Source organism: Cololabis saira, chromosome 16, assembly GCF_033807715.1.
Source record: "Cololabis saira isolate AMF1-May2022 chromosome 16, fColSai1.1, whole genome shotgun sequence".
NCBI classification, from domain to species: domain Eukaryota; kingdom Metazoa; phylum Chordata; class Actinopteri; order Beloniformes; family Belonidae; genus Cololabis; species Cololabis saira.
Window position 1 is genome coordinate 11,693,622 of NC_084602.1, and position 23,540 is coordinate 11,717,161.

The 23,540-nt window shown below is 39.4% G+C and overlaps 2 protein-coding genes across 5 annotated transcripts in view; one reads left to right on the forward strand and one right to left on the reverse strand.

The window, feature by feature from the left end:
* Positions 1-110: 110 nt before the first annotated feature.
* On the forward strand, positions 111-21,850 carry ptpn21 (protein tyrosine phosphatase non-receptor type 21). 4 transcript variants are annotated; one of them, XM_061744192.1, is made up of 20 exons: positions 112-407; positions 2,278-2,555; positions 4,709-4,878; positions 5,653-5,750; positions 6,825-6,892; positions 6,996-7,066; positions 7,819-7,906; positions 8,069-8,157; positions 8,596-8,683; positions 8,921-9,000; positions 9,110-9,217; positions 10,614-10,674; positions 10,834-10,915; positions 11,489-13,023; positions 14,680-14,820; positions 15,649-15,867; positions 18,525-18,653; positions 18,739-18,973; positions 19,911-20,071; positions 20,159-21,850. In XM_061744192.1, the coding sequence occupies exons 2-20, from the start codon at positions 2,376-2,378 to the stop codon at positions 20,285-20,287; spliced, it is 3,732 nt and encodes a 1,243-aa protein (XP_061600176.1). In that variant the 5' UTR covers positions 112-407; positions 2,278-2,375; the 3' UTR covers positions 20,288-21,850. The 4 variants fall into 4 exon arrangements, with proteins under 4 accessions (XP_061600178.1, XP_061600176.1, XP_061600175.1 ...); XM_061744191.1 differs by having other exon boundaries at positions 113-402; XM_061744194.1 differs by lacking the exon at positions 14,680-14,820 and having other exon boundaries at positions 111-402.
* Positions 20,839-23,540, reverse strand: part of fam98b (family with sequence similarity 98 member B) — a 9,727-nt gene continuing 7,025 nt past the window's right edge. The window contains exon 8 of the mRNA XM_061744196.1: positions 20,839-23,467. Within this exon, the coding sequence (XP_061600180.1) occupies positions 23,180-23,467 (288 nt within the window). The 3' untranslated portion in view covers positions 20,839-23,179. The remainder of the gene's footprint in view (positions 23,468-23,540) is intronic.

Sequence of the window (23,540 nt, forward strand, 5' to 3'; positions counted from 1 at the left end):
AGCTGTCTGAGGTCATAGCACTGGAAACCTTCACGTATTCCTCCGCCGGGGAGGCACTACAAATACTTTTCAGCATATTTTCACAAAAACACGACCAGCCATTTAGTCTACACGAGACTATAAGTCAATTTGAGTATTTTTTTTCACATTACAGGAGAAGGTAACACCTTTTTAAAACAGAAAGGGTGAAAGTATAGCCCCCCGCGGATGAAGAAGTGAAACACTTGTTGCTCTTCCAACCCCCAGGAAGCGGAGCATGGGACAGCGCTGCGATACTGGTCCTAAAAGTACTCATACAAACCCTTTTAAACCCTCGTAGAGACATAAGAAGCTGTTTTTAGTTGACATTGACGACGAACTCTCGGAGCAATTGGATAAAACAATTTCATCTGGTGGCTAACGGTAAGGTAAGCTTTTTTTTTTTTGGCCTCCCAAAATATTTAAGCCTGATTTATGGTTCCGCGTGAAATCGACGCAGGGCCTACGGCGTAAGGAACGCGGCGACCTACACCGTACGGTGTGCGTCGCCGCGTTCCCTACGCCGTAGGCCTACGTTGGTCTTACGCGGAACCATAAATCAGCCTTTACAAGGGACGTCGGGCTCCCGAGGGCGCCGTCTACATGCTGGAAAATAAGTTAGGAGGCTAATTCACTTTTGTGTGACAAGTTAACAGGGGATATAAATGAGTATGGTATTAAACTTAAATATACTGGTAGCAAATAAAGTGTTTAGTGATATTATTAGTCATTTAAGATACTAATGGATGCATGGCTTAGGTGGAAGTGAGAAAGGCTCTTGTGTAGTTTGCTGCATATAGAAACAGGTTGCTGCGCTCCGGTGTGGGGCCAGACTATTTTCTGGAGGAGGATTATCTAACCACAAGCTTGGACAAATGACTACCAAAACACTCTGTGGCAGAGACCAAAACACGCCTCATTCAGATTCCTGTCCCTCCTGGAAATGTATTGCATGTGTCACGTTATTCGGGGCGTCAAAGCCAGAATACCTGACCCAGATCAACCCAATGTAAACACAGTTTGTTAGAGATTGGAACATTAAAGGATTAGGTCAAACCCTCTGGCATAGAGTCACTGTGACAGCCAGGTGGGAGGACTGTCATCTGGTGATGAGTAAGGAAAAACTTAAGTTGTTGTTTTTGATCAAGGTATTTTTATTTAGTTGTACAAGTTATAGTTTACAATTTAACATAAGTTCAACGGAACACACAAGAAGAAATCAAAAATCCCATCGACCCCCCACAAATACCAGATATATAGAGTTTACAGTATGAAATACATAGTTCAACATTCAGAGCTCACATAGCCAGATAAAAAACAAACGACAACAAAAAAGAGATACAATAGTAAAGATGACTGAGGACAGCAACAAAGGTTTACAGTACTATATTGTCTGCCTCCATTTCTTCAACAAACATTCAGAAAGGCTGCCATAAGTTATAACATTTTCTAGTAGACCCCCTTATTGTGTATCTGATCTTCTCCGACTTGATATGGTACAGGATTTCTCGAACCCAATGACTGTACAGGACTGTCTCAGAAAATTAGAATATTGTGATAAAGTCCTTTTATTTTCTGTAATGCAAAAATGTTATTCTGGATTCATTACAAATCAACTGAAATATTGTGAGTCTTTTATTATTTTAATATTGCTGATCATGGCTTACAGCTTAAGAAAACTCAAATATCCTATCTCAAAAAATTAGAATATTCTGGGAATCTTAATCTTAAACTGTAAGCCATAATCAGCAATATTAAAATAATAAAAGGCTTGCAATATTTCAGTTGATTTGTAAATTTGTGAATCCAGAATGTATGACCTTTTTTGTTTTTTTTAATTGCATTACAGAAAATAAAGAACTTTATCACAATATTCTAATTTTCTGAGACAGTCCTGTATGTTGGAGGTGCTGGGTCTTTCCATTCCAATAATATCAGTCTCCTAGTTAGGAGAGACCAGAAAGCCACCATTATTCTTTCCCACATCTCTAGCTGGGAGTCTACACCAAAAAGTGCAATGAATGGAGACGGTGCAAGCCTTTTCGCAAAGATCTTAGAAAAGGTCTCAAAGATGGGCTGCCAGAAAGTGCAAAGCTTTGGACATGTCCAGAACACGTGTAGGAGAGTGGCTGGATCTCGCCCGCACCTATCACAAGTGGGGTCGATATCAGCACTGATCTTAGAGAGTTTTACTTTACACCAGTGCAGACGATGTCACCAAACTTAAGTTTTGACTCCTTTTTCTTGTGCATATTTCAGACCCGCCACCTGATGATGAACCTCATGACTTGGACACCCAGGAGAATGGTTTCTCTGGACTAACGTGAAGACAAGCCCCTCTGTAGGAAGTTTGAAACATGCCCTTACCATTTGGCCTGAAACTTAAAAGGACTCGAAGGTATACTGTTTCCAGCAAGAGCTGTCTTGTCACCCGGATTCAGCTTCTCAATGGCGAGTTTGTTGAGTTTACATTATCAGTGGAGAGCACTGGACAGGAATGTCTGGAGGCAGTGGCCCAGAGACTCGAGTTAAGAGAGGTACGTGTGCTTTTTTTCCTTCAATACAAGGGATGATTGTTCTCTCTGATAGACCCTTTTTGAGAATTGCCATCTCAGCAAGAAGGCATTCAGGTTAATGGTGTGCTTTGCTCACAGTCCTTCTTGAAACTAGTAAGCAGAAAGACAGACACCAAGATAAGCAGTTTGTCATTATGTCACATGTCATTTGTCATTTTATTAGGAACATGTTTGTTAAATGCTTGACATACAACAGTGTCTTTGTATGCAAAGGACTCATCACACCTCTCAGCAAAAAAATTGTGTTTAACATGTGACATTTTAGGCAAGGCAAGTTTATTTGTATTGCACAATTCAACACAAGGTAATTCAAAGTGCTTTACATCAACATTAAAAGCAGCAAGACACAATTAAACAGTAAATAATGAAAATAAAATGATAAGAAAAGAGGTAAAATAATAAAAAGCACAAGTTATTTAAAAAGTAAGGGCAGTAGAGTACAGCAGGTAAGTATTTACCGGTAATTTAAGAGTACACTTCAGTAAACAGTAATGTTTTTAGCCCTGATTTAAAGGAGCTGATAGTTTGAGCAGACCTCAGGTCTACAGGAAGTTTAATTGAAACAAAAATACAAAGTCTTACAAAACATTAACAAATATCCTCAAGAAAAGTAGCAATCAGTACTACTGACATCTATAAAGATTTATGTCCACTTTTTGTCACTTGCCAGACTGACACCCACCTAGCCATGTGCTGAGAAAATATTGTAGCTTTAGTGCCTTTTATACCCAGTTATTTAGATTGATAATTACATATATTATTTATGGATTGTCTATCCATGAGTTTCAATGTTAACAATTACAGCTCATGTCCAGCAGGGAGTAGGCATAATCTAGAATATCAGTTGTAGCTAGTGTATTTATTTTATCATCTTTAAATAGTTTAGCATTTTAAAGGAGTTCATTTCCGCTTATTTCTGAATATATTAGAGATCATGTTTTTACAATTCAGTAATTCTTAGGTTGACCGCACACGCTGTCTGATACAGGAGCTTTCATTACATGAAAATATCTGCTTTTTGCTGTCTTTCCTGGCTATCAGGACAATTCAAGGGCCCTTCCTCCAATTTATATTTTTCCACATTGCTTGATTCTGATGTCAGGAATTTTTTTGCATGTTTTTTTGGCCTTTGCGCTGTTTATTTAAAAATTCAGTTGGAATCTCTTATATTGTTACATTTATATTTCTGCCAAGGATACAAAGCTTATTTAATATCGTTATTAGAGAAGAACTGATTGTCATTATCTTTCTTATTCAGATATATATATATTTTTTTGACGTGGGGGGGGGGTCTGATATGCCAATACAAATTTTGGCCCATTCTGAAATTTATTTTAGAACTGTAATCAATTGCATAGATTAACTTAATCAACAACAACAAACAAAGATAGAGAGAAGCTCTATCAGCCAATCTCAACAACCAATATCAATTGGAGCTCATCAGACAAAAATTGGCCAATTTCAATCACCAATTTGTTCATCCTTAATACATATCAAACAAGTTATCTGTTATATAAAGAAAAAAAACATATGCTCCCTCTTTTCATGTCAACTTGACAAAAAGTAGTTGACTTTCTGGCAGTAACAGCAGAAGGTTTTAAACACAAAAATACATTGGTCTTTATGCTTAAATTGGCAAACACAAACAGTTCAATTCAGTTGAACTGAATAATTCAAATGATCTATGAAAATACAATTTATTAGGAAATAAATAAATGTGGACTAACTCAGTTTACATGTTGTACTCTACCTTGAACCCAAACCTTGCACTCGTGTGGATGGTCTGTCAGGTGCTTGAAGATGAGCAATGTTTGCTGTTATACTGTCAGTTATGCTGGCTACTAACTTCCTTTGTAGTTTTCAAGTAGTTGCAATTACTGTGACTTCAGATTTTTTGATAATAGAGAGAGCACCTGCAGATTAAAACACTTGGCAATCTCAATGTCATAATAAAAAAAAGAGTTGTTGTAATGTTTTAGTAAATTTTCATTGCTTTTAATCGTGTTCATCTTGAACTGCTCTACCAGATTTACAAGTTGGCCTGTAATATCCTCAGTCATAGTCTGGTCGGGGAGTAATGTGTTTTTTTGTTGTTGTCTTCTTTTGCTTCTTAGATAACGTACTTCAGTCTGTGGTACTTCAATAAGCAGAACCAGCAGAGGTGGATTGATTTGGAGAAAGCGCTGAAGAAGCAGCTGGACAAGCATGGGCTGGAACCCACTGTTTACTTTGGAGTCGTGTTTTACATACCCAGTATCACGCAACTTCAACAGGAGATCACAAGGTGATCGATGACACAAAATGTCTCAGAAAAGCCACTCACTTCATTAGTTTTGTAACTGTTTATCTTTCAGAATCATTGGTTAAAATGATCAACTATCGTTTTATAAACAAGGTAATACAAAAGTTATATTCAGCCTTATTAAGGGTTTGACCAGCATTTTAGTTTAGTCAAAGTCTAATTCTAAAGGACATTTAAAACCAAAATAATAACTATATACTAAGCCAAGAACAATAAAACCTAATGCAATAAAGTGAATAATAATAAAAAGGAATAACTCATTTGCTCAGTCAGTACTAAAAAGGAACTACAAAAAGTCTTTATTCAAAAGACTTTTAAAATGATCGAAGGTATTTGCAGCTCTACTTTTCCACAGTCGGGGGTCGCCGCCAAAAATGCTCTACCACCTCTGTTTTTTATCAGTCTGGATCTGGAAACCTCCCAGAGGATCTGGTCTCTCAGTGCTCTAAGCTGGAGTGTGAAGCTTCAGAAAGTTTCTGCAGATGAGGTGGTGCTTTTGATGGGCTTAAAAACCTGCAATAAAATCTTACAATCAATCCTGAACTGGACAGGAAGTTAGTTTAAACATCATCTTGTTTCAATAGTAAAAAAGCAAAGTGCACCTGGACAAGTCAGTCAAAATATAATATATATAATTTATGTTTAATTTGATATAAAGTTTTGCTCCTGAAACACTTGCAGCAGGTCTGTCTGCAGACCTGAAACTCATGTTTAGATGTTGGCACTGCTCTTTACTAACTGTCCTTCTTTCCCCAGATATCAGTATTACCTCCAGCTGAAGAAGGATGTTCTGGAGGGCAGGATATCCTGCTCACTGGACCAGGCGATACGTTTAGCCAGCCTGGCAGTGCAAGGTGAACATCTTTATACCATACTGAATTTGACTGAAATTTTAATTTGACAAATCTAATGTTCTTTTTTTGGGGGTGGTTTATGGTGTTATTTCTTTTGCTGCGGTCCCAGAAACACTAAATTCCTCACACTTGTGGAAATTTTACTAAAAAACATTAGATTTAGTATTTTCTGAACAGGAGGCTTGTTTCAGACTCCTTAAGTTTTCCAACACAGGGTGTTGGTATACCGAAATAAGCCAAAATAATTACTTTAAAGTTTTTATTAGAACAACATGCTCTTAATTTTTTGTGTTTGTCTGAAAAAGGAAAACATTTATTTATTTATTTTTTTAACAAGAGAAGCACTTTGAGCTTAAACTGGCCTGTTAAGTGGAGCCGATGTGTTTGTGTGTGAATTTCAACACTTCTTGCATGATCCTCACTTCTGGCATGTCTGCCAGCTTTTCCCCAGCTGGAAGAATCTCAAACACTGCTGGCAAAGTTATATCAGGCATTGCAACTTACTGGCCTGGATGTTAGAATAGCAGAGCCACTGAGATCACTTACTGTTGCAGCTATGTTCAAACAGCTGAGCAGCATTTAGTATGTGCCTTGAAGGAGAGCTTTATGTAACTTATTGCATGTTCCCCTAATGTTTAATGACTGCTTAAGAAATTGGAAAACTAGTAACTCGTACTGTTGTGTTGCTTCTTTCTTGTGTTATGTTCAGTGTGCAGTTATGAAAAGCTGTACTCCAACAGGACTTCTCGTGCATGGAATAATAAGCATAACTTTAAATGTTCAGACTGTCTGAAGCTGTAGTGCTGCAGTTAAATACCTCTGTGTTAAGATGCTGCAGCAGCAGTAATAAATGGAACTCTCCTCTCTTTAAATAAGTCCACCATGTCATTGTACATGATGCATTACATCACTGCATCATTCCTCAAAGGCTATTTCCCCTCTTCTAAATGTAGAGATTGGTGTAATAAGATTCATCCTGATGGTAGTATCATGGAGTATGCACTGCTCTATGTATCAGTTGTTAGCTGTCTTTTCTCTCTCCCTTTTTTTTTGTTTTTATTTTTTTAACCACAGATGACTTTGGAGACTTCGACCAATATGATTCCCACGAGTTCCTTCAGAAATTTGCACTGTTTCCGATTGTAAGGATTCGCTCTTGCATACTCAAAATAAGTCAGGACATATACTTCCCATCTTCCAATTCCTTGAGTGTGATGATGGCGTTATCTCTCACTTACTTTGCAGGACTGGGTTCAGGATGAGAGTGTGCCGGAGGAGGCCATGCAGAAAGTGGCACTGCTTCATCAGACCTTCAGGTGAGTGCGTTTCTGAAGCATCAGCTCAGCTCCTCAGTGTATGTATGAACAACTAACTTTGAAAAATCAACAGAATTATGACAATTTTGAAGCTGTTAAGAAAATCTATCAATTATTAGTCTTTCAGACTCACCTAGACTCTCAATATGTAGTATAACGTTTTACTCAGAGATTTTGCAAACGAACCTAAAACTTCCCTGAGTTGTTTGCTTGCTAGATAATCAAAGAACACATTTTACACAAATCTAAAATCTTAGGTCTTAATAGAATTCATTGAATTTGTACAGCCAGTCAAAAGTTGTCAACTCAATAAATGAAGCGCTTCATAAATTCCTTGACACACCAAGTCTTTACGTAATACTTAACCACCAGCTCCTCCTGGCACTATATTGAAGACTTCACTCTGAGTCTAACACAAAAAACACCTGCTAAATACACCCAAAAATATCAGTAAGTTGAAATGAAGACAAAAATCTGGAAGACATTGAATAAAAGGGGGTGGGTTCTTTTAAAGAAAGCTGTAAGTTTTCCTTAACTAATTTAACCACAATCTACTCTAGACACCCCCCAAAAATGATAGCTCCTTCTCTTTTTTTAAATCATCTTATTAGCTGAAGTTACATTTCAATTCAGTTCATTTAGATGGGGTATATTCACAGCAATTCACATTGAAGTGCAGTGTAAGTAATTATAATCCAATCTTGAGGTATTCTTTGTCTATGACTGAAGTCAACTTTTTTTACCATCTTCAGAGGTTTATCAGCTCCAGATGCAGAAATGTTGTACATGCAGGAGGCCGAGAGAATGGAAGGATATGGCCAGGAGAGCTATCAAGCCAAGGTACATCTTTAGGACTGTTTCTGAAGTCTCCAAAAGCCCAAGCCATCAAAAAAATATAATGTTTATTCCTATTATTATTGTTATTATTATTATTATTATTATTTATTTATTTATTTATTTATTTATTATATATTTTGTTCTTCATCTTTATTGCGTAATCAGGACGGGACAGGCACAGACGTTACCCTGGGATCCTGCCTCGACGGTATCTTTGTCAAGTATAAGAATTCACGTCCACCTTTATTATACAGGTAAATCAAGATTTTAATCTGTTTGTGTTGTTGTTTTTTCCAAATAGATATAATACTTCTAACTATGGAGCACTTAAAAAAATAAAAAAAATAAAAAAAATAAAAAGTAAATTTGGACTGCTAGCACTAATTAGATTACATATGTCAAGGTAGATTGAGTTTTGTGGTGCAGCTATTCTGAGAAAGTGCTGTCTTAATGCGGCCTTGGCACAAATGCAGCTGGAGGCCAAATGAGTCAGGTACATAACAAAAGGCATGTGGAAGAAGTAACTTGGTTTCAGCCTCTACCAAGCATCATTTTATTGACCTATTTTTGGTTCTTACAAGTGTATATTTTACTAGTGTAATGCCAAAGCAATGCACCACTTCTCATTATGACATTTTTTTTTTCTCCTTCCTCTTCTCTTTCTTTTGTTACTATGTTAACCGTCTGTATAGGTGGCATGAAATTAACAACATGAGTCACAACAGGTCCTTCTTTGCCCTGGAGCTGGTCAACAGAGAGGAGAGTGTTCAGTTCCAGACTGTAAGTTTCTTCTTTTTTCCATCAACTTGGGGCATTGCTTTTCTTTATTTTTTTTGTTTAGCTAAATTGTCATTTTGCATTAGTCATGGATCTTACCGCTGATGAGAGCTGGTTTTAACAATGGCCTTCAGGCAGAAGGCCTGCATTCAGGCAGAAATGATGATGTTTGAACATAAGAGCTCTTCACCACCAACTATTTTGCTATCTAATTTTTTTTAATTTATTCTCCATGTGTAGGAAGACATGGAAACTTCTAAATACGTGTGCCGGATGTGTTTGGCCAGACTCAAGTTTTACAAGATTAATATGAGCAGCCTGTAAGTGTGTTTCAACATCTCACCTGGTTGCTGTCTCTCTGTTCTTCACTTTCCCCTGCATGTGTCTTTTCTCTGGTGTGTCTTCATGTCTGTCCTCCTCTCTCTTCAGAGAAGAGTGTGACCCCCTGCCTACTGAGGGCTCCCAGAAGTCCCTTCTCACTCTATCCTTTCCTCGTTTTCCAATGCTCTCTCGTACCTGTCTACCTTCTAATAAAGGGTGAGGGTAACATGTCAGCCACCGCCTACAGCATGTCTTCGTCCATTTGTTTCTGACTGCTGTGAAGCAGCTCTATGTAGCTGCAGCTGGCCTTGGGTTATTTGTATTTATTTATTTTTTCCTCTTTTAGTTGAAGTACAGCTTTACATTTAGGCCACGTTTACACATAGCCGGGTATTTACAAAAACGGATATTACCCCATCTACGTTTTGAAAAATACCATCATTTACACGAACCCGCATAAATATCTGTTAAGGTGCTATGAGCAGCCAAACCTACAGGGGGCAGTGTAACGAGAAGCATAAAGTCATGCTAGCCAATCAGAACCCTGGAAAAAAACTTCCAGTTACTTCCAAGATGAACGAGAGTCTTTCGTTTGGAGTGACAGAGAAGTGGAGTTACTTTTAAGTGTGACTTTAGAATATAAAACAGGTAAAATACAAGAAAATATTGACGGTGGCCAAAAGAATTGTAAACACAGGTCGCACACATGACGCTGCACTGCAAAAACTCAAAATCTTACCAGGAATATTTGTCTTATTTCTAGTTAAAATGTCTCATTTTTAGTAAAAAGAAATCTCATTACACTTAAAACAAGAGTCATCACCAGATAAATAACTTATTTGACAATTTTCACCTGTTTCAAGTAAATTTTCACTTTTTTCCAGTGATGAGACTTGTTTTAAGTGTAATGAGATTTTTTTGACTAAAAATGAAACATTTTAACTAGAAATAAGACAAATATTCTTGTTAAGATTTGGAGATTTTGCAGTGTGGTGACGTTTATGTCGCATAATGTGACGTTCTGGAGCCTAAATGTCCTTTTCCCTCCGTTTACAAGCAAACGTGAGGACGGGGTTTTTGCAAATCTCCACTTTGGCCGGAGTTTTCAGAAATAATAGTTTTTGGTGACTTTGAGCTTCGTTATCGTGTAAACAAACGGCCAAAACGCATGAAAACACTGCCGTTTTTGTTATGTGTGAACGGGGCCTTAGCTTACCACCTAAATTCAATCCAGCGTTACTCGCATATTAACCAACTGAGCTAAACTCCAGATTTGCAACTTGTAATATGGTAATTATCTTTTCAGGACATGACTGGAATTATGTGTTTTCAAATATGAAATATTATAGTCAGGATTAGTAAGCATGTTTTTGTTCAGTAATATCAGAACCAGAACATTTCATCCAGCTCTCTGTACACCGTGCTTGTGCAATCATTGATTACATAGGTGCATCTTGCTTGCTGGCCAGCAGGATCATATCATTTCTGGTTTATTGAAATGGTGTCATGCTAACATGACCAGGTGCACCTGGTCATATAAAAGCCATAATAAGTTATTGGAAAACACATCATAAGTATTAATATTGTATTAACATGCCTTTTTTTTGCACAGCCAAGCCCAGTCCACAACTGTCAACCCAGTGAGACGGAGATCCTCCACGAGAATATCGCTGGTAATGCCTGTGCTCTCTCAGCGCATGCTTGCAGATTGCTGTAATTATGCATTATTACAAAATTTTATATGATTGTAAATCCCTGCTAAAACTCTGGTTGGTAGAGAAGAGGGTGTTTGTATTATGTGAATACTGATTAAATCCCTCTCTTTGATTTAGTCAAAGCCCCAGGCCTACATGATGCCCCCTCCTCAGATGCACTACAACGGCCACTACACTGAGCCGTACACGTCATCACAAGGTAAGCACTTAGCAGAGATCTGACTGCATCTAAGAGCATGGAAAAGATTTGTTTGGAACATTACAAATCTTCACGTAGTTCTCCCATTGTCTTTTTTTAATAAGTTGTTATGTTACTACACTGCAAAAACTAAAATTCTTAACAAAAATATTTGTCTTATTTCTACTTAAAATGTCTAATTTTTAGTAAAAAAAATCTCATTACATTTAAAAGAAAACTCATTACTGGAAAAAACAACAATTTTCACCTGTTTCAAGTAGATTTTCACTTAAAATAAGTAGAAAAATCTGCCAGTGGAACAAGATTTTTTTTGCTTGTAATGAGAAGATAAATCTTGTCCCACTGGCAGATTTTTCTACTTATTTCAAGTGAAAATTTACTTGAAACGTGAAAATTGTCGTGAAAGTTATTTTTCTGGTAATGACTCTTGTTTTAAGTGTAATGAGATTTTTTGACTAAAAATGAGACATTTTAACTAGAAATAAGGCAAATATTCCTGGTAAGATTTTGAGTTTTTGCAGTGTATAATTGAAGGTTTAAAAAAAAATATATATATATATTTTTTCTTCCTAGACAACCTGTACATGAACAGTCAGAACGGTTATTACTACCACTCTCAGACCAGCCTGGACTGCGCTCCTCTAGAATACAGCAGCGGAGGACGTTTACGTAACGGCAGCGTGTACAGCGCCCACAGCACCAGCTCTCTGACGAACCCGCAGCACTACCTTCAGCCCTCGCCCATGTCCTCCAACCCCTCCATTACCAGTGACATCACCCGGCCAGATTATGTTCCATCTCATCGCCACAGCGCTCTCATCCCACCTTCCTACCGCGCCACCCCTGATTACGAGACAGTGATGCGCCAGAAAACCCGAGGTCCAGGGGGAGGAATGATTCTGTCGCAAGAGCACCGGCAGAGCCATTCCATGAGAAACCTAAACATCGGAAACTCGTATGCTTACAGCAGACCGGACCCTCTAGTTTATAGCCAACCAGAAATCAGAGGGGAGCACGGAGGGGCGATGCAACAACACTATTATCCCTTCCATCTGGGCTCCTTCCACAGCCCGTCTCCTTACCCGTACCCGGCGGAGCGGAGGGCCGTGGTGGGAGCAGTCAGCGTTCCAGAGCTCACAAATGTCCAGCTGCAACAAGCGCAGGAGTATCCAGCGCCAAACATAATGAGAACACAAGTGTACCGACCACCTCCACCGTACCCGTACGCTCACCCCCGTCCTGCTAACAGCACCCCTGATCTGTCCCGTCACCTGTACGTCAGCAGCAGTAATCCAGACCTGATCATCACGAGGCGTGTGCATCACTCGGTGCAGACGTTTCAGGAGGACAGCCTGCCCGTCGCACACTCCTTACAGGAGGTTTCAGAGCCTCTGTTCTGCGGCCCTCCCCACAGACACCCGTACCATTCTCAGAAGCGTAACTCCATTGAGATTGCCGGTTTGGCACTCAGTTTTGAGGGGGTTAGGGTGAAAGATCGAACTGTATCCTCCTCCGCGGCAGAAACGGCCACCCCCCCTCCAGTTCTCCACGGCGGTCGCTCTCAGGGCTCTCAGCTCAACGTGTTTTTAGAACGTACGAAGACAGAAGAGAGGGGAGACATTCATGAGGATGTGCAGTACGGACACAAGAAGTCCCTGTCTGACGCAACAGTGCTGATTCATAGTAGTGGAGAAGAGGAAGAGTTTGAAGATGAAGGTGGACGGCACACTCCGCTTTCACAAGAGGCAATGTCGGCTATTGTTCCCGAGCAACTGGCCCAGCAGCAGCAGCAGCATCACGGCCTGACGCCTCACTCCTCTCTCACACATCAGCAACAGATTCCCCTAGAGCCGCCTCCTGCATATCCCATAGGCTCTGCCCTTGACCCCTCCATAACCAGCTCCTTAGCATATAAAGTTCATCCCTTGATCCAAGAAGGAGAGCATCTTTACCTGCTGTCAGATTTAAGACAGCCCAGGATTATGCCCTCTGTGTCAGAAGGAGACCTGAGCGACCAGGCTAAGCAAAAGCCCAAGAAAGATTTTAAGAAGAGGCCGGTGTCTGATGTTCCTACGGGGAAGAAAGCAATAGAGGGTTTGCCTCCTCCGGTGAGTCCTGTTTCCATCCATCTTTCTAGCCTTGTAAATATTTTAGTTGTTTTATATGATGTAGCCTTTGTCAGTTGTTTTTCAGAATATATGTAATGTAAAAGTACATTAAGTAGGACAGTGGAGCTTTCATAAAGTTTAACTGGGTGAATGATGCTATGCAAGATTTACTGTTTGGTCTCTTGCTCATCCGGTCCTTATAACCTTCAAATGAAATTTAGATTTAACATTGAAATAAGTTTTTTACTCTGCTTTTCATATGTCATTGTAATTCATTGCTTTATACAGTTAGATGCAATCTAAAGGTGGAGAGTATATTTGATATCACAGGGCTGATGATTTATATATATATATATATATATATATATATATATATATATATATATATGTATGTATATTACACATTATTGAGTAAACAGCACATGGCATATCTTTATTTGACAAAAACTAAAATGTAGAAGCTCTGTTGTGAAAACTGAGGTACACCATTCAATACCATATAATCAACTTTATAAGGAATAACTCAATATCACCATCTTATTCTTACATGCCATCACTTTCACATTGTTTTTAGGGAATTGCTGCTGCCGCATGTTGCCTTTGCTGGAGGTGAAAACTCCTTAAGCTGAGAGCCCTTGAGTTCTTTTAGTTTCTCTGAGCATGCCACCTTTCAAGTCTGCTTACTCTCTTAAACGTTGGCTACTTCACAATTATCTTTCTTGTAGTGAATTCCTGACCATTAAATTGTTTGGAAACCGCCTTTCCAAACTGATGGGAATTTCTCCAGCAAAATCACTCTCATCATCTTCCCTCCTTGGCATGGGTCAAAACGCTACGCTTGACGCCTCAAAACTGCCAGAACTTGAGCTTTTACACAGCTTGTCACACCTGCTGACACATAGACAATGTATTAAGTTTTTTTAAATGCTGCAAATGTATTTTGGTTTGGATTTTTTTCTTCTTTAATAAAAAATAAGTGTAAGTTGGTTGTATTCAGGTTAATTTTAAGATCTGGTAAAGACTAAATCATTTCCTGATGCTTACATTTTAAGAACTAAAAGATGGTGTACTTTTCCTTTTTTATGACTGTACATTGAGAAGTGTTGACTTCAGCAAAATACGCCCAGAGGAAACACACCCAGCAGCCAAAGAGGAAAGCAGAAAAAAAGACAAGTCATGATCACGTGTGACGCTCAAACCCACTGAACTTGGGCTAACACAGAAAAATCCTTCTCAAATCCTATTTACATCCTAAATTGTTTGTCCAATTAGAAACTAGATTTCTTTCTTTCTATATCTGTAACAGCGCAGCCACAGCTCAGTGAAGCACAAAAATATAAAAACTGGTTTCAGTAAATAGTTTTCTGAAACGGCATGTTGTATAGCCTTTTATTGTTATTGTTGGATACATGCGCCTTATCACGTTGGTGAACTTGATGTCTCGACGGCAGGCGTTCAGTGACGCACAGAGACCCATATTGACACCTGCAGACAGAATGTAGATCCAACTCCTGGAGGAACCGGAAAGGTGGCATTCCTCCAAGCAGACACCAGTGGGCAGGGACAAACCACTCTCTAATGTTTCTCTCTCGCTCTTTCTCACTTTCTGTTTGGATCATTCATTTTCTTCTTGTTCCTGCGTTGTCGTCACCCCAGGGGATGAAGAAAGGAGCCAGGTCAGAGTTGAGGAAGATGGGCCCTCTAAAGGTGGCCCATCTTAACGGTCTGTCAGTGTCCAGGCAGCCGCTGCACGATGAGGTTAAAGATGATCCTGAGCAAGCGTCTAATGATGAGAGGGTAGGACACAACTGTTTGACTTTATCGGCAGCTTTGTCAGTGAAAACCATGCATTTTTTGGAAGTAGGGATCGAACTTAGGTTGCACAAAAAAACGTATATATGTTACATGCTTTTTTTTTTTCTTCTTTTGTTGACAGTTAAGTTGATTATCTGGAGCTACCAGTTTTGTTAGTGTGTGTGAACTCCAAGTGAGGTATTGTTTTGAGAAATACATGAAGGACAAAGTGTCAATATTTTAGTTGCCAACCTTAAAAGCGTGGGACTGCTCCACTTTGATCATTGTTATCCTGATTAGAGAGTTTCATACTCTTATCTTGCTTTAAACCATGTCGTTTGGAAGTTGTAGTAGTTCTGAAAAAAGACAGTTTGTACCTCAAAGGTTACTGGTGGACCATTGTCTTATCATTGCAGTTGTTTTCTTGCTTCTAAAATGTTCTTAAAACTTCACTCCTCCAAATTAAAGTTTTGGAAAGCATGTGGATGCATTTCAGCTTTGCGCTTCAACTAAGCAGTATTTTCCTCTACTACACCATTTCAGTTCATACAAACTTTTTCAAGTTGAACAGTTTCATCCAGAATTATTTTTTTAATAATTATTGACTTATACTTTCAACATCATCAGACAAAGTTTTAATGTCAACTCCTCTAATAGCAAGCATAAAGTTTACTTTGCTGTCATCAAAATAAAACTCTAATACTAATCTGTTCAACAAGTTTGAGTTACTAATTATCTTTCAATTTAGTCATTTAATATGTGGAAGTTTTTCATGACTAAAGACCACATTGTCCTTCTGCATTTCCATGTGTGTTTGTTAATCTTTGTTAGTGTAAATTGCTGGAGCAGCACATGGACAGAGGTGAGGTGTTGAAAGAGTACGAGAGCATCCCGAAGCGTCGTCCCGGAGGGGAGTGCACCGTCGCCCTGCTGCCAGAAAACGGAGACAAAAACCGCTTCCAAGACGTCCTGCCTTATGACGACACCCGAGTGGAGCTGGTTCCCACTAAAGAGAACAACACCGGCTACATCAACGCATCACACATCCGAGTGAGTTGCTCAGAGGTGTTTACAAGCTGTCAGGGAAGTCAGTTTGTAAATAAACCTGAAAATGGATGACCATAATAACTGGTATTGACATAAACTTCTGCTTGATATGTTATAAATATTCCACAGTGAAACTTTAATCAGCGTAATCACATCTACATAATCATATAACTAAAGCCTGATTTATTTTTTCGAATTAACACTGGCACGACTTGTTTAAAGGGTGTTTAGATGTTGAGACCACCTCACACGACATCTTTCATGTGCGATACATTTGCAATAAAAGCATTTGCCGATCTTAATTGATTGGCTTGAACTCCAATGTCGTCTCTCAGAAAAACTTAAAACAAAAAGGTAAATGCTCAGCCAATAAGATGCATGAGGTTTCACAAAAGATCCTTCTAAAACGCAAACCTACAAGGGTTTTGTTGGTAAAATGCTTTGCGGCACTTCCACGTCAGCGCTGAACTTGGAAGAGTAAACAACGTCGCCTTTAAGTTGATGAAGAACCAGACTTAAATATGTTGCTCCACAGGATTTCAGCTGTGCTAAAGTAACAGTTAGTCGTGGTGCTCCTACGGGAGTTTGGTGGTTTGTCTGCTGAACCTCTTGTGATGTCACTCATAGGTTTCCTGGCAAGGACTTCTGAACTGTTTTGTTTTTTTCCCTTATATTGCACGGCACCATGTTGCAAATAGACAAAATGAGCAGATCTGGGAAGCCGACTGGAACACGCCTCCCTTAGCTCACGCCAATTAATATTATTCTCCAGTCATATGTGCAAATATCTCTAAACAAACTCTTAAAGCAGCACAACGTAACTTTCAGCTTTTCTGAGTTTGGCGGCATCTTGTGGACAAAATCGGTAGTGTTTTACCAGAAAGAACACTACGTTTCCCATGAGCACCAGCGCGTACTGCTGGAAAACTCCTGTCCCGTCGCTGCATTTGTTTTGATGAGAGAACACGGGACGCTTTTCTGTTTCACCAAGTGAACAGACGGGACGCAAAAAAAAAGATGTTAAACTGCTGGAAAGGAACTGGAATTTACCGGGATACCTTAAACAAGGAAGCCAGGGAGCGGTATATGGAGAAAATAATGATTATTAATTATTATTAATTATTATAATAATTAATCCCTACTGAAGAGCCATGTGTTTCAATAAATTTGTATAATAGTACAACATACAGTACATGTTTTGTATCCCTCTTACTTCTCTTTTCTTTTTTTTTGACTGCCATATTATGCTGAAGAGGCTCCGAGGCGTGAGCAATATTTTTTTTTCCTCGTGAGATTATTTTTTTCCTCTGCAGCTACAAATAAGAGTTAATATTTTTTCCTCAACAAACTAGTTTTATCTGAAGATTGGGGTTAATTGCACCGCAGAGAGCTGGCCAGCAACTGCGTTTAGCTGGCGAAGTGGGGAATAAAACCCGTGTTTTGATCCGACCCGGTCTGCGTGAGTGTTTGTGGTTTAAGGCTGTTTATGGTTCTGCATTAAATCGACGCAGAGCCGACGGCGTAGGGTACGCGGCGACACGCACCGTACGTTGCGCGTCGCCACGTACCCTACGCCGTAGGTCTGCGTCGATTTAACGTAGAACCATAATTCAGGCTTTACTGTGTGTTTGGTCGTTACAGCCGCGATCCAAAGCGAGCCGACGACTCTTTCACTCTTTTACTCTGTTATATCAGATACTTGGCCTGCGTGGTTCTGCCTCCGAGCAGGAAACCTTTGAAAAGTTAAACCATTAGGGTCTTTTCCCCACGTCTGTTATGTGGAGCTGCTGCAGCAGCAACGCAGCAACAGGTTCTGCGGAGCTCTGCGCTCCACGCCCCGCCCATTTTCGTCTCGACTGCGAATCGGGAAGGAGGGGGAAGTGACGTATGCCGTAAAGCAGTCAAAGTCGTAACGATTTGTAGTTTTTTAGTGTGGCAGGGTTCCTACCATGCTCCTCAAAGTTACATAGTGCCAGTGAAGGCGATACAGACCCCTCAGACCATGACAGAGGTGTCATTAAACCTGTTGGAAGTTGATGTACCATCACAATGACTCTGGAAATATGATATTAAGGTGGAAAAGTTACGTAGTGTCGCTTTAAGTGTCGCTAACAAAACATCTAAAATTCAGGGCGCCAGAACTGTCAAAAATTCAGTGTTTATATTAATTATACAAAAGTGTGTGTGTGTGTGTGTGTGTGTGTGTGTGTGTGTGTGTGTGTGTGTGTGTGTGTGTTATTTAAATAAAAAAAATGATATATGTTATATATTAAATTGATTATATATTAAAATACATATATATGCTTTAGGTTTTTACACAATGGTTAGGTATTAACCATTAATATGTATGCAGACAAAAAAAAAATTCCCAGTGGGGACTCCCAGTTCAGATGTGACATCAGAAATGAGAATTGCGTTTAGGAGTCACGGCAGAATCTGGGGCCTTTATTGGCTAAGCTGACCATTCAAAAGTCCATCACCTTAACTGTACATAAATAAATTCTTTATATAATTTTACCTCTTTTATATAATTTCATTTTCACCTTGTCTTGTGTGTCAGATCTTCTACAAATGACTTCCATTTCCTGCAGCTCTGGGTTTTTTTGTTTTATAATGGGTTAACCAGTGATGTCACAGACGGCTTTGTTCTGTCCTCTCAGGTCACCATCGGGGGACAGGAATGGAGCTACATTGCCACCCAGGGTCCCCTCTCCAGCACGTGCCCAGACTTCTGGCAGATGGTGTGGGAGCAGGGCGTCTCCATCATTGCAATGGTCACTGCTGAAGAGGTGTGTTGATTTAGAACCAAAACTTCGCCACCCCTGGTCGCCGCCAGAACTGCTCCGCTGACCCGTTTCCCTTCTCCCCCTCCAGGAAAGCGGGCGAGAGAAGAGCTTCCGCTACTGGCCCCGACTCGGCTCACGGCACAACACGGTGACGTACGGTCGATTCAAGATCACCACGCGCTTCCGCACGGAGTCCGGCTGCTACGCCACGACGGGGCTGAAGATAAAACACCTCATGACGGGGCAGGAGAGGACGGTGTGGCACCTGCAGTACACGGACTGGCCGGACCACGGCTGCCCTGAGGACTTCAAAGGCTTCCTCAGTGAGTTGGACCAAGTTCAGTCTGTTCTCTTTAGGATTTAAATCATCACCTCAAAGATTCTCATGGACATTGGTTTGGGATAATGTGGCAGCAACCTTTTAGGATAATCTACAGGACTGTCTCAGAAAATTAGAATATTGTGATAAAGTCCTTTATTTTCTGTAATGCAAAAATGTCATACATTCTGGATTCATTACAAATCAACTGAAATATTGCAATCCTTTTATTATTTTAATATTGCTGATCATGGCTTACAGTTTAAGAAAACTCAAATATCCTATCTCAAAAAATTAGAATATTCTGGGAATCTTAATCTTAAACTGTAAACCATAATCAGCAATATTAAAATAATAAAAGGCTTGCAATATTTCAGTTGATTCTTAATGAATCCAGAATGTATGACATTTTTGTTTTTTTAATTGCATTACTGAAAATAAAGGACACAATATTCAAATTTTCTGAGACAGTCCTGTAGGTCAGGGGTCAGCAACCCGCGGCTCTTTAGCGCCACCCTAGTGGCTCCCTGGAGCTTTTTTAAAAATGTTTGACCTTTTTTTTCTTTTATCCTTTTTTCTTCCTTTTTCCTTTTTTTTTTTAAATCTCGATAATTTTGACTTTTTCTCTATTTCGACTTTTGTCTCAAGATTGTACTTCAACATTAATCTTGATATTTTCGACTTTTTGCCCAACATTTCGACTTTTTCTCAAAGTGCATAATGAAAAAAAAAAACTTCCCCCAGTACTAACTAATATAGATACATGCAGCATGTGTTGCCTTCATTCTAAGGCTTATACAAAACTTTTTATTTTGTGCGGCTCCAGACATATGTATTTGTTTTTTGTGTTTTTGGTCCAATATGGCTCTTTCAACATGTTGGGTTGCCGACCCCTGATCTCGGTCCTCTACTAAATGTTGACGGTTCTGATCTCTTTGCAGCCTACCTGGAGGAGATCCAGTCTGTGAGGCGACACACTAACAGCATCAGTGACCCAAAGAACACCAATCTACCCGTGCTGGTGCACTGCAGCGCCGGAGTGGGCCGGTCCGGTGTCGTCATCCTCTCTGAGCTCATGATCGCTTGTCTGGAGCACAATGAGGTGACTAACGTATGGCAGTAAAACGAAGAAAACAAAATCAGTGTGGTTTCAGTGTTTTAAGACAAAAATGAATGCGTTCTGTTTCAGATGCTGGACGTTCCAAAGATCCTGTTGGCGCTGCGAGCTCAGAGGATGATGATGGTTCAGACTTTGTCTCAGTACACTTTCATCTACAAAGTCCTCATCCAATACCTCCGCAACTCCAGGCTGATCTGATCAGGAGCAGCTCAGCTACGCAGGAGGCTCGACAGCAGAGTAGATTGAACATTTCTCCCAAACTGCACTGCAACGATGCAAGCTTTTTAAATCAGAAGAAAAGAGGCCAAAAATCAGACTGTTGTTTTGGCCAACAATTAAATTAGGTGGAACATGTAGGATGTTTGGTATACAAGAAAGACGTAGCGGCATATGAAGGAGCTTTGAGACTGTGACCTGCCTCTGAACAGTATTATATACAAGATATTTTTTACAAACCTGATTGCTTAAGTGAGCACTTTCATCCCACTGTGCTGTACATAAACAAATATTAAGCTTTTTAAAGGAAAATATTTTTTTGATTTGTTGATGCTTCATAGGTTCCCGTGAGTTTCTTCGCTGTAGGTTGGGAAATCTTACAAAACAAAAAAATGCTTTCTTTTTTTAACTGAACATGTTATGATGCCCAGACTTTAAAAACTGTTTTGAGGTAAGGCTTAGAAATCAGGTTTAATAATTGAATTGAGTTGTCTGCATTTATAAAAAAAATAAGACATGCTGCTCTTGTGTTTTTAAAAACAAAAAAGATACCCGCCAAATATCTGTAGATCTGAGAGAAGGCAAGTGAGATGATTGAAACTGCACAGATGAAAAATGCAAAGTTGAGATGGGTTGCACATTTTATAATTTAAAACATATATATGCATTTTGATTTTTACATTAAAAACAGATTAGGATGTTTGTTAAGGAGTAAAACTGGAACATTTACTCTATATTTTCTTAAGCGTTGAACTGTGTTGGAGCAATACATTTTCAAAACTATTTTGTTAAGACAAAGTGCCTAAATCTCAGCAGAGGCACCGCAGAGCTGAAACATCCGTTGGAAAAATAATGTGATCATTATTAAAGTAATAACGACGTCACATCAGATCCCCAGTGTTGAGACAGCAGGGCTTTATTATTTATTAAAATGTGTGCTGGTGCTGGGTGTTGAGCTGCGTGAGTGACTTACATTTCTGATGGACAGATTTATCTCCAGTTTCAGAGAAGTGAAAAATGTTGAAGCTTCTTTTAACAAAGAGCTTCTTGACTGTTGAACACGTATCAGGTCTCGTTTGTTCATTATTGCAGATTAAATCCTGATTTGTACAATGTTTACAGACACTGCAAGTGGCTCTTGTACAACGTGATTTTGCCTTTGTTTATTTAAGGTGCCAATTTAGTGTGCTGATTCCTCTTTCACTCACCTTTTGATTGAAAGTTGTTTTGTTTTGGTTGAAAGTTTTTCATAGACGTGATTTTTACCCGATCATGAACTTAAACCGTCTTGTTTTAAGATCCATCATTTGAATCAGATTTCGTATTTGTGGTTTTTGTGTTACAAACCAAGTAGAAACTGGAGAGGCCTCTTCTCTCTCCAACTGTAAACAGTTGTCCTTGTACAGGTTTGGTGTTTATAATGTACACAATGTAAAATTCTGCTTTAATGAATATTGATTACTGTACAAAATGTGTATAAAATGTATGTATGGAACAAAATGTTACTGAGGAAAAATGTTGCCATGAATAAATATTTGGAAACAATTTTCTGTTCTTTTAATCACAGGCTTTTATGCCACCTGGTGGTAGATGCATCTGTCGCACTTCAGTACATCAACATGGAGAGGTTTCACATTGAAGGATCTTTTTATCAAAATCAGAGGTGCAAGGTTCCTATGAGGATATAAATATCAATTATAGATTATTGCAGATGTATTCTTCTCAATGTAAAACACTTAAACGTACTCCTTAGTAACTACCAAACAGCAGCTGGCTTTAGAAATCAAGTATCAGTGATTTAATCCATTCCTTATGCGACTTTCTCCAACCGCACCTGTGACTTCTTTTTTCCCCCAGGTAATAATTACAGTAGTGTCTTTGTCCTTCCTTGGGATAAAAGGAAAATTGTCCCAGAACCCCTAATGCACCTTCATTTGATGCATATTTCTTTTTAGCAAAGAAAAAATGTAAAGTCTTTCTGAAATTTCTTCCACCAATTCATGAATAGTTAGAAACAAACTACACTCGGTTACACATTTCGATCCCATTATAAATGTTACTTTTCAATGTTACTCTAAAAACCTACTTTCCATGGAGCCTTGACACGTCTGTAGGATCATGGCCCAGTGTTCATGTTAAATAATCAAAGTGTGCCAACAGTAATTATCACGACTGTTCCTGAAGAACAGAAAAACACTGATGTGAAAACTGAAGACACAATCCGTAACGCATAATGAGAAAATGCAGGGCTTTATAAAAATAAAAATAAACAACATGTAAAAAGATGAACGGTGTGTCCGAAATGCCATACTAAAAAGTATATACTAAAAAGTATACCTAAGTTCTGCACACTTTTGAGTAAATATCAGTAGTGTGCATTAATTTGGATCGGACGTGTCACAGCAGCACCGATCCGCTATTTCCTGTTTATTCTGGCCGAAACAAGATGACATTATATAATAATATTATATACGAATATTATATTAATATATAATATTATTATACTTAATTATGACTTATGACATATACGTATCTGCGCAGCACTTAGCAACCAAACACCGCTGCATTGCGGGAAGTTTCTGCTCAGCTAGTGTCCATCAATCCACACTAATACATTTCTCCAGAATGAGCATGGATAGCTCATACTATTGAGTAGGTTCTAATGTTTCGGACGCACTAAAAAATCTCGCATACTCATTAGGGTGGAAGTATGTGATTTTGGACGCAGCCCAAGATTCCCCCTAAAGGCTGTCGGTTTGCCGTCAACAAGCGATTTCTTCATCCAGATAAAATAGTAAATAACGGAGCTGAGATCAGGTAGTCAAGTAAAATTGATGCTGTACTTGTACCCAATTAAAAGTTTAAAAAAAGATGCTAATACTGGTATCGTCCTCTCTTCCCTCCGTGTCCATGATCTCCGTGTCCTCCTTGGTTCCGTCCACCTCCTCTCCAACCTCCTCCTCCACCCCAGCCACCGCCACCGCCACCTCCACCTCCTCCTCCACCTCCACCTCGGCCCCAGCCTCCTCTTCCTCTTCCTCCTCCTCCTCGTCCTCCCCAGCCTCCTCCATCTTGTCTTTTCTGCCAGGGCGGCATTTCTGGGGGTGGGGCTTGTATCTCAGAGGGACGTCCTCCTCGGTCTGGAACTCTTCCCATCAGGACCTCGAGGGAAAGGAGATCAGGAAAATGTTGGTTTCACTTTCAGACCTTTAGCCTTGAATGAAGGAGGTGTTAA

Coding starts and splice junctions, on each gene's coding strand:
- ptpn21 (XM_061744192.1), top strand. CDS start 2,376: ATGCCCTTACCATTTGGCCTGAAACTTAAAAGGACTCGAAGGTATACT. Junction 5,751..6,824: donor AGCCAGCCTGGCAGTGCAAG/GTGAACATCTTT, acceptor TTTTAACCACAG/ATGACTTTGGAGACTTCGAC. Junction 20,072..20,158: donor CTTGTCTGGAGCACAATGAG/GTGACTAACGTA, acceptor GTTCTGTTTCAG/ATGCTGGACGTTCCAAAGAT.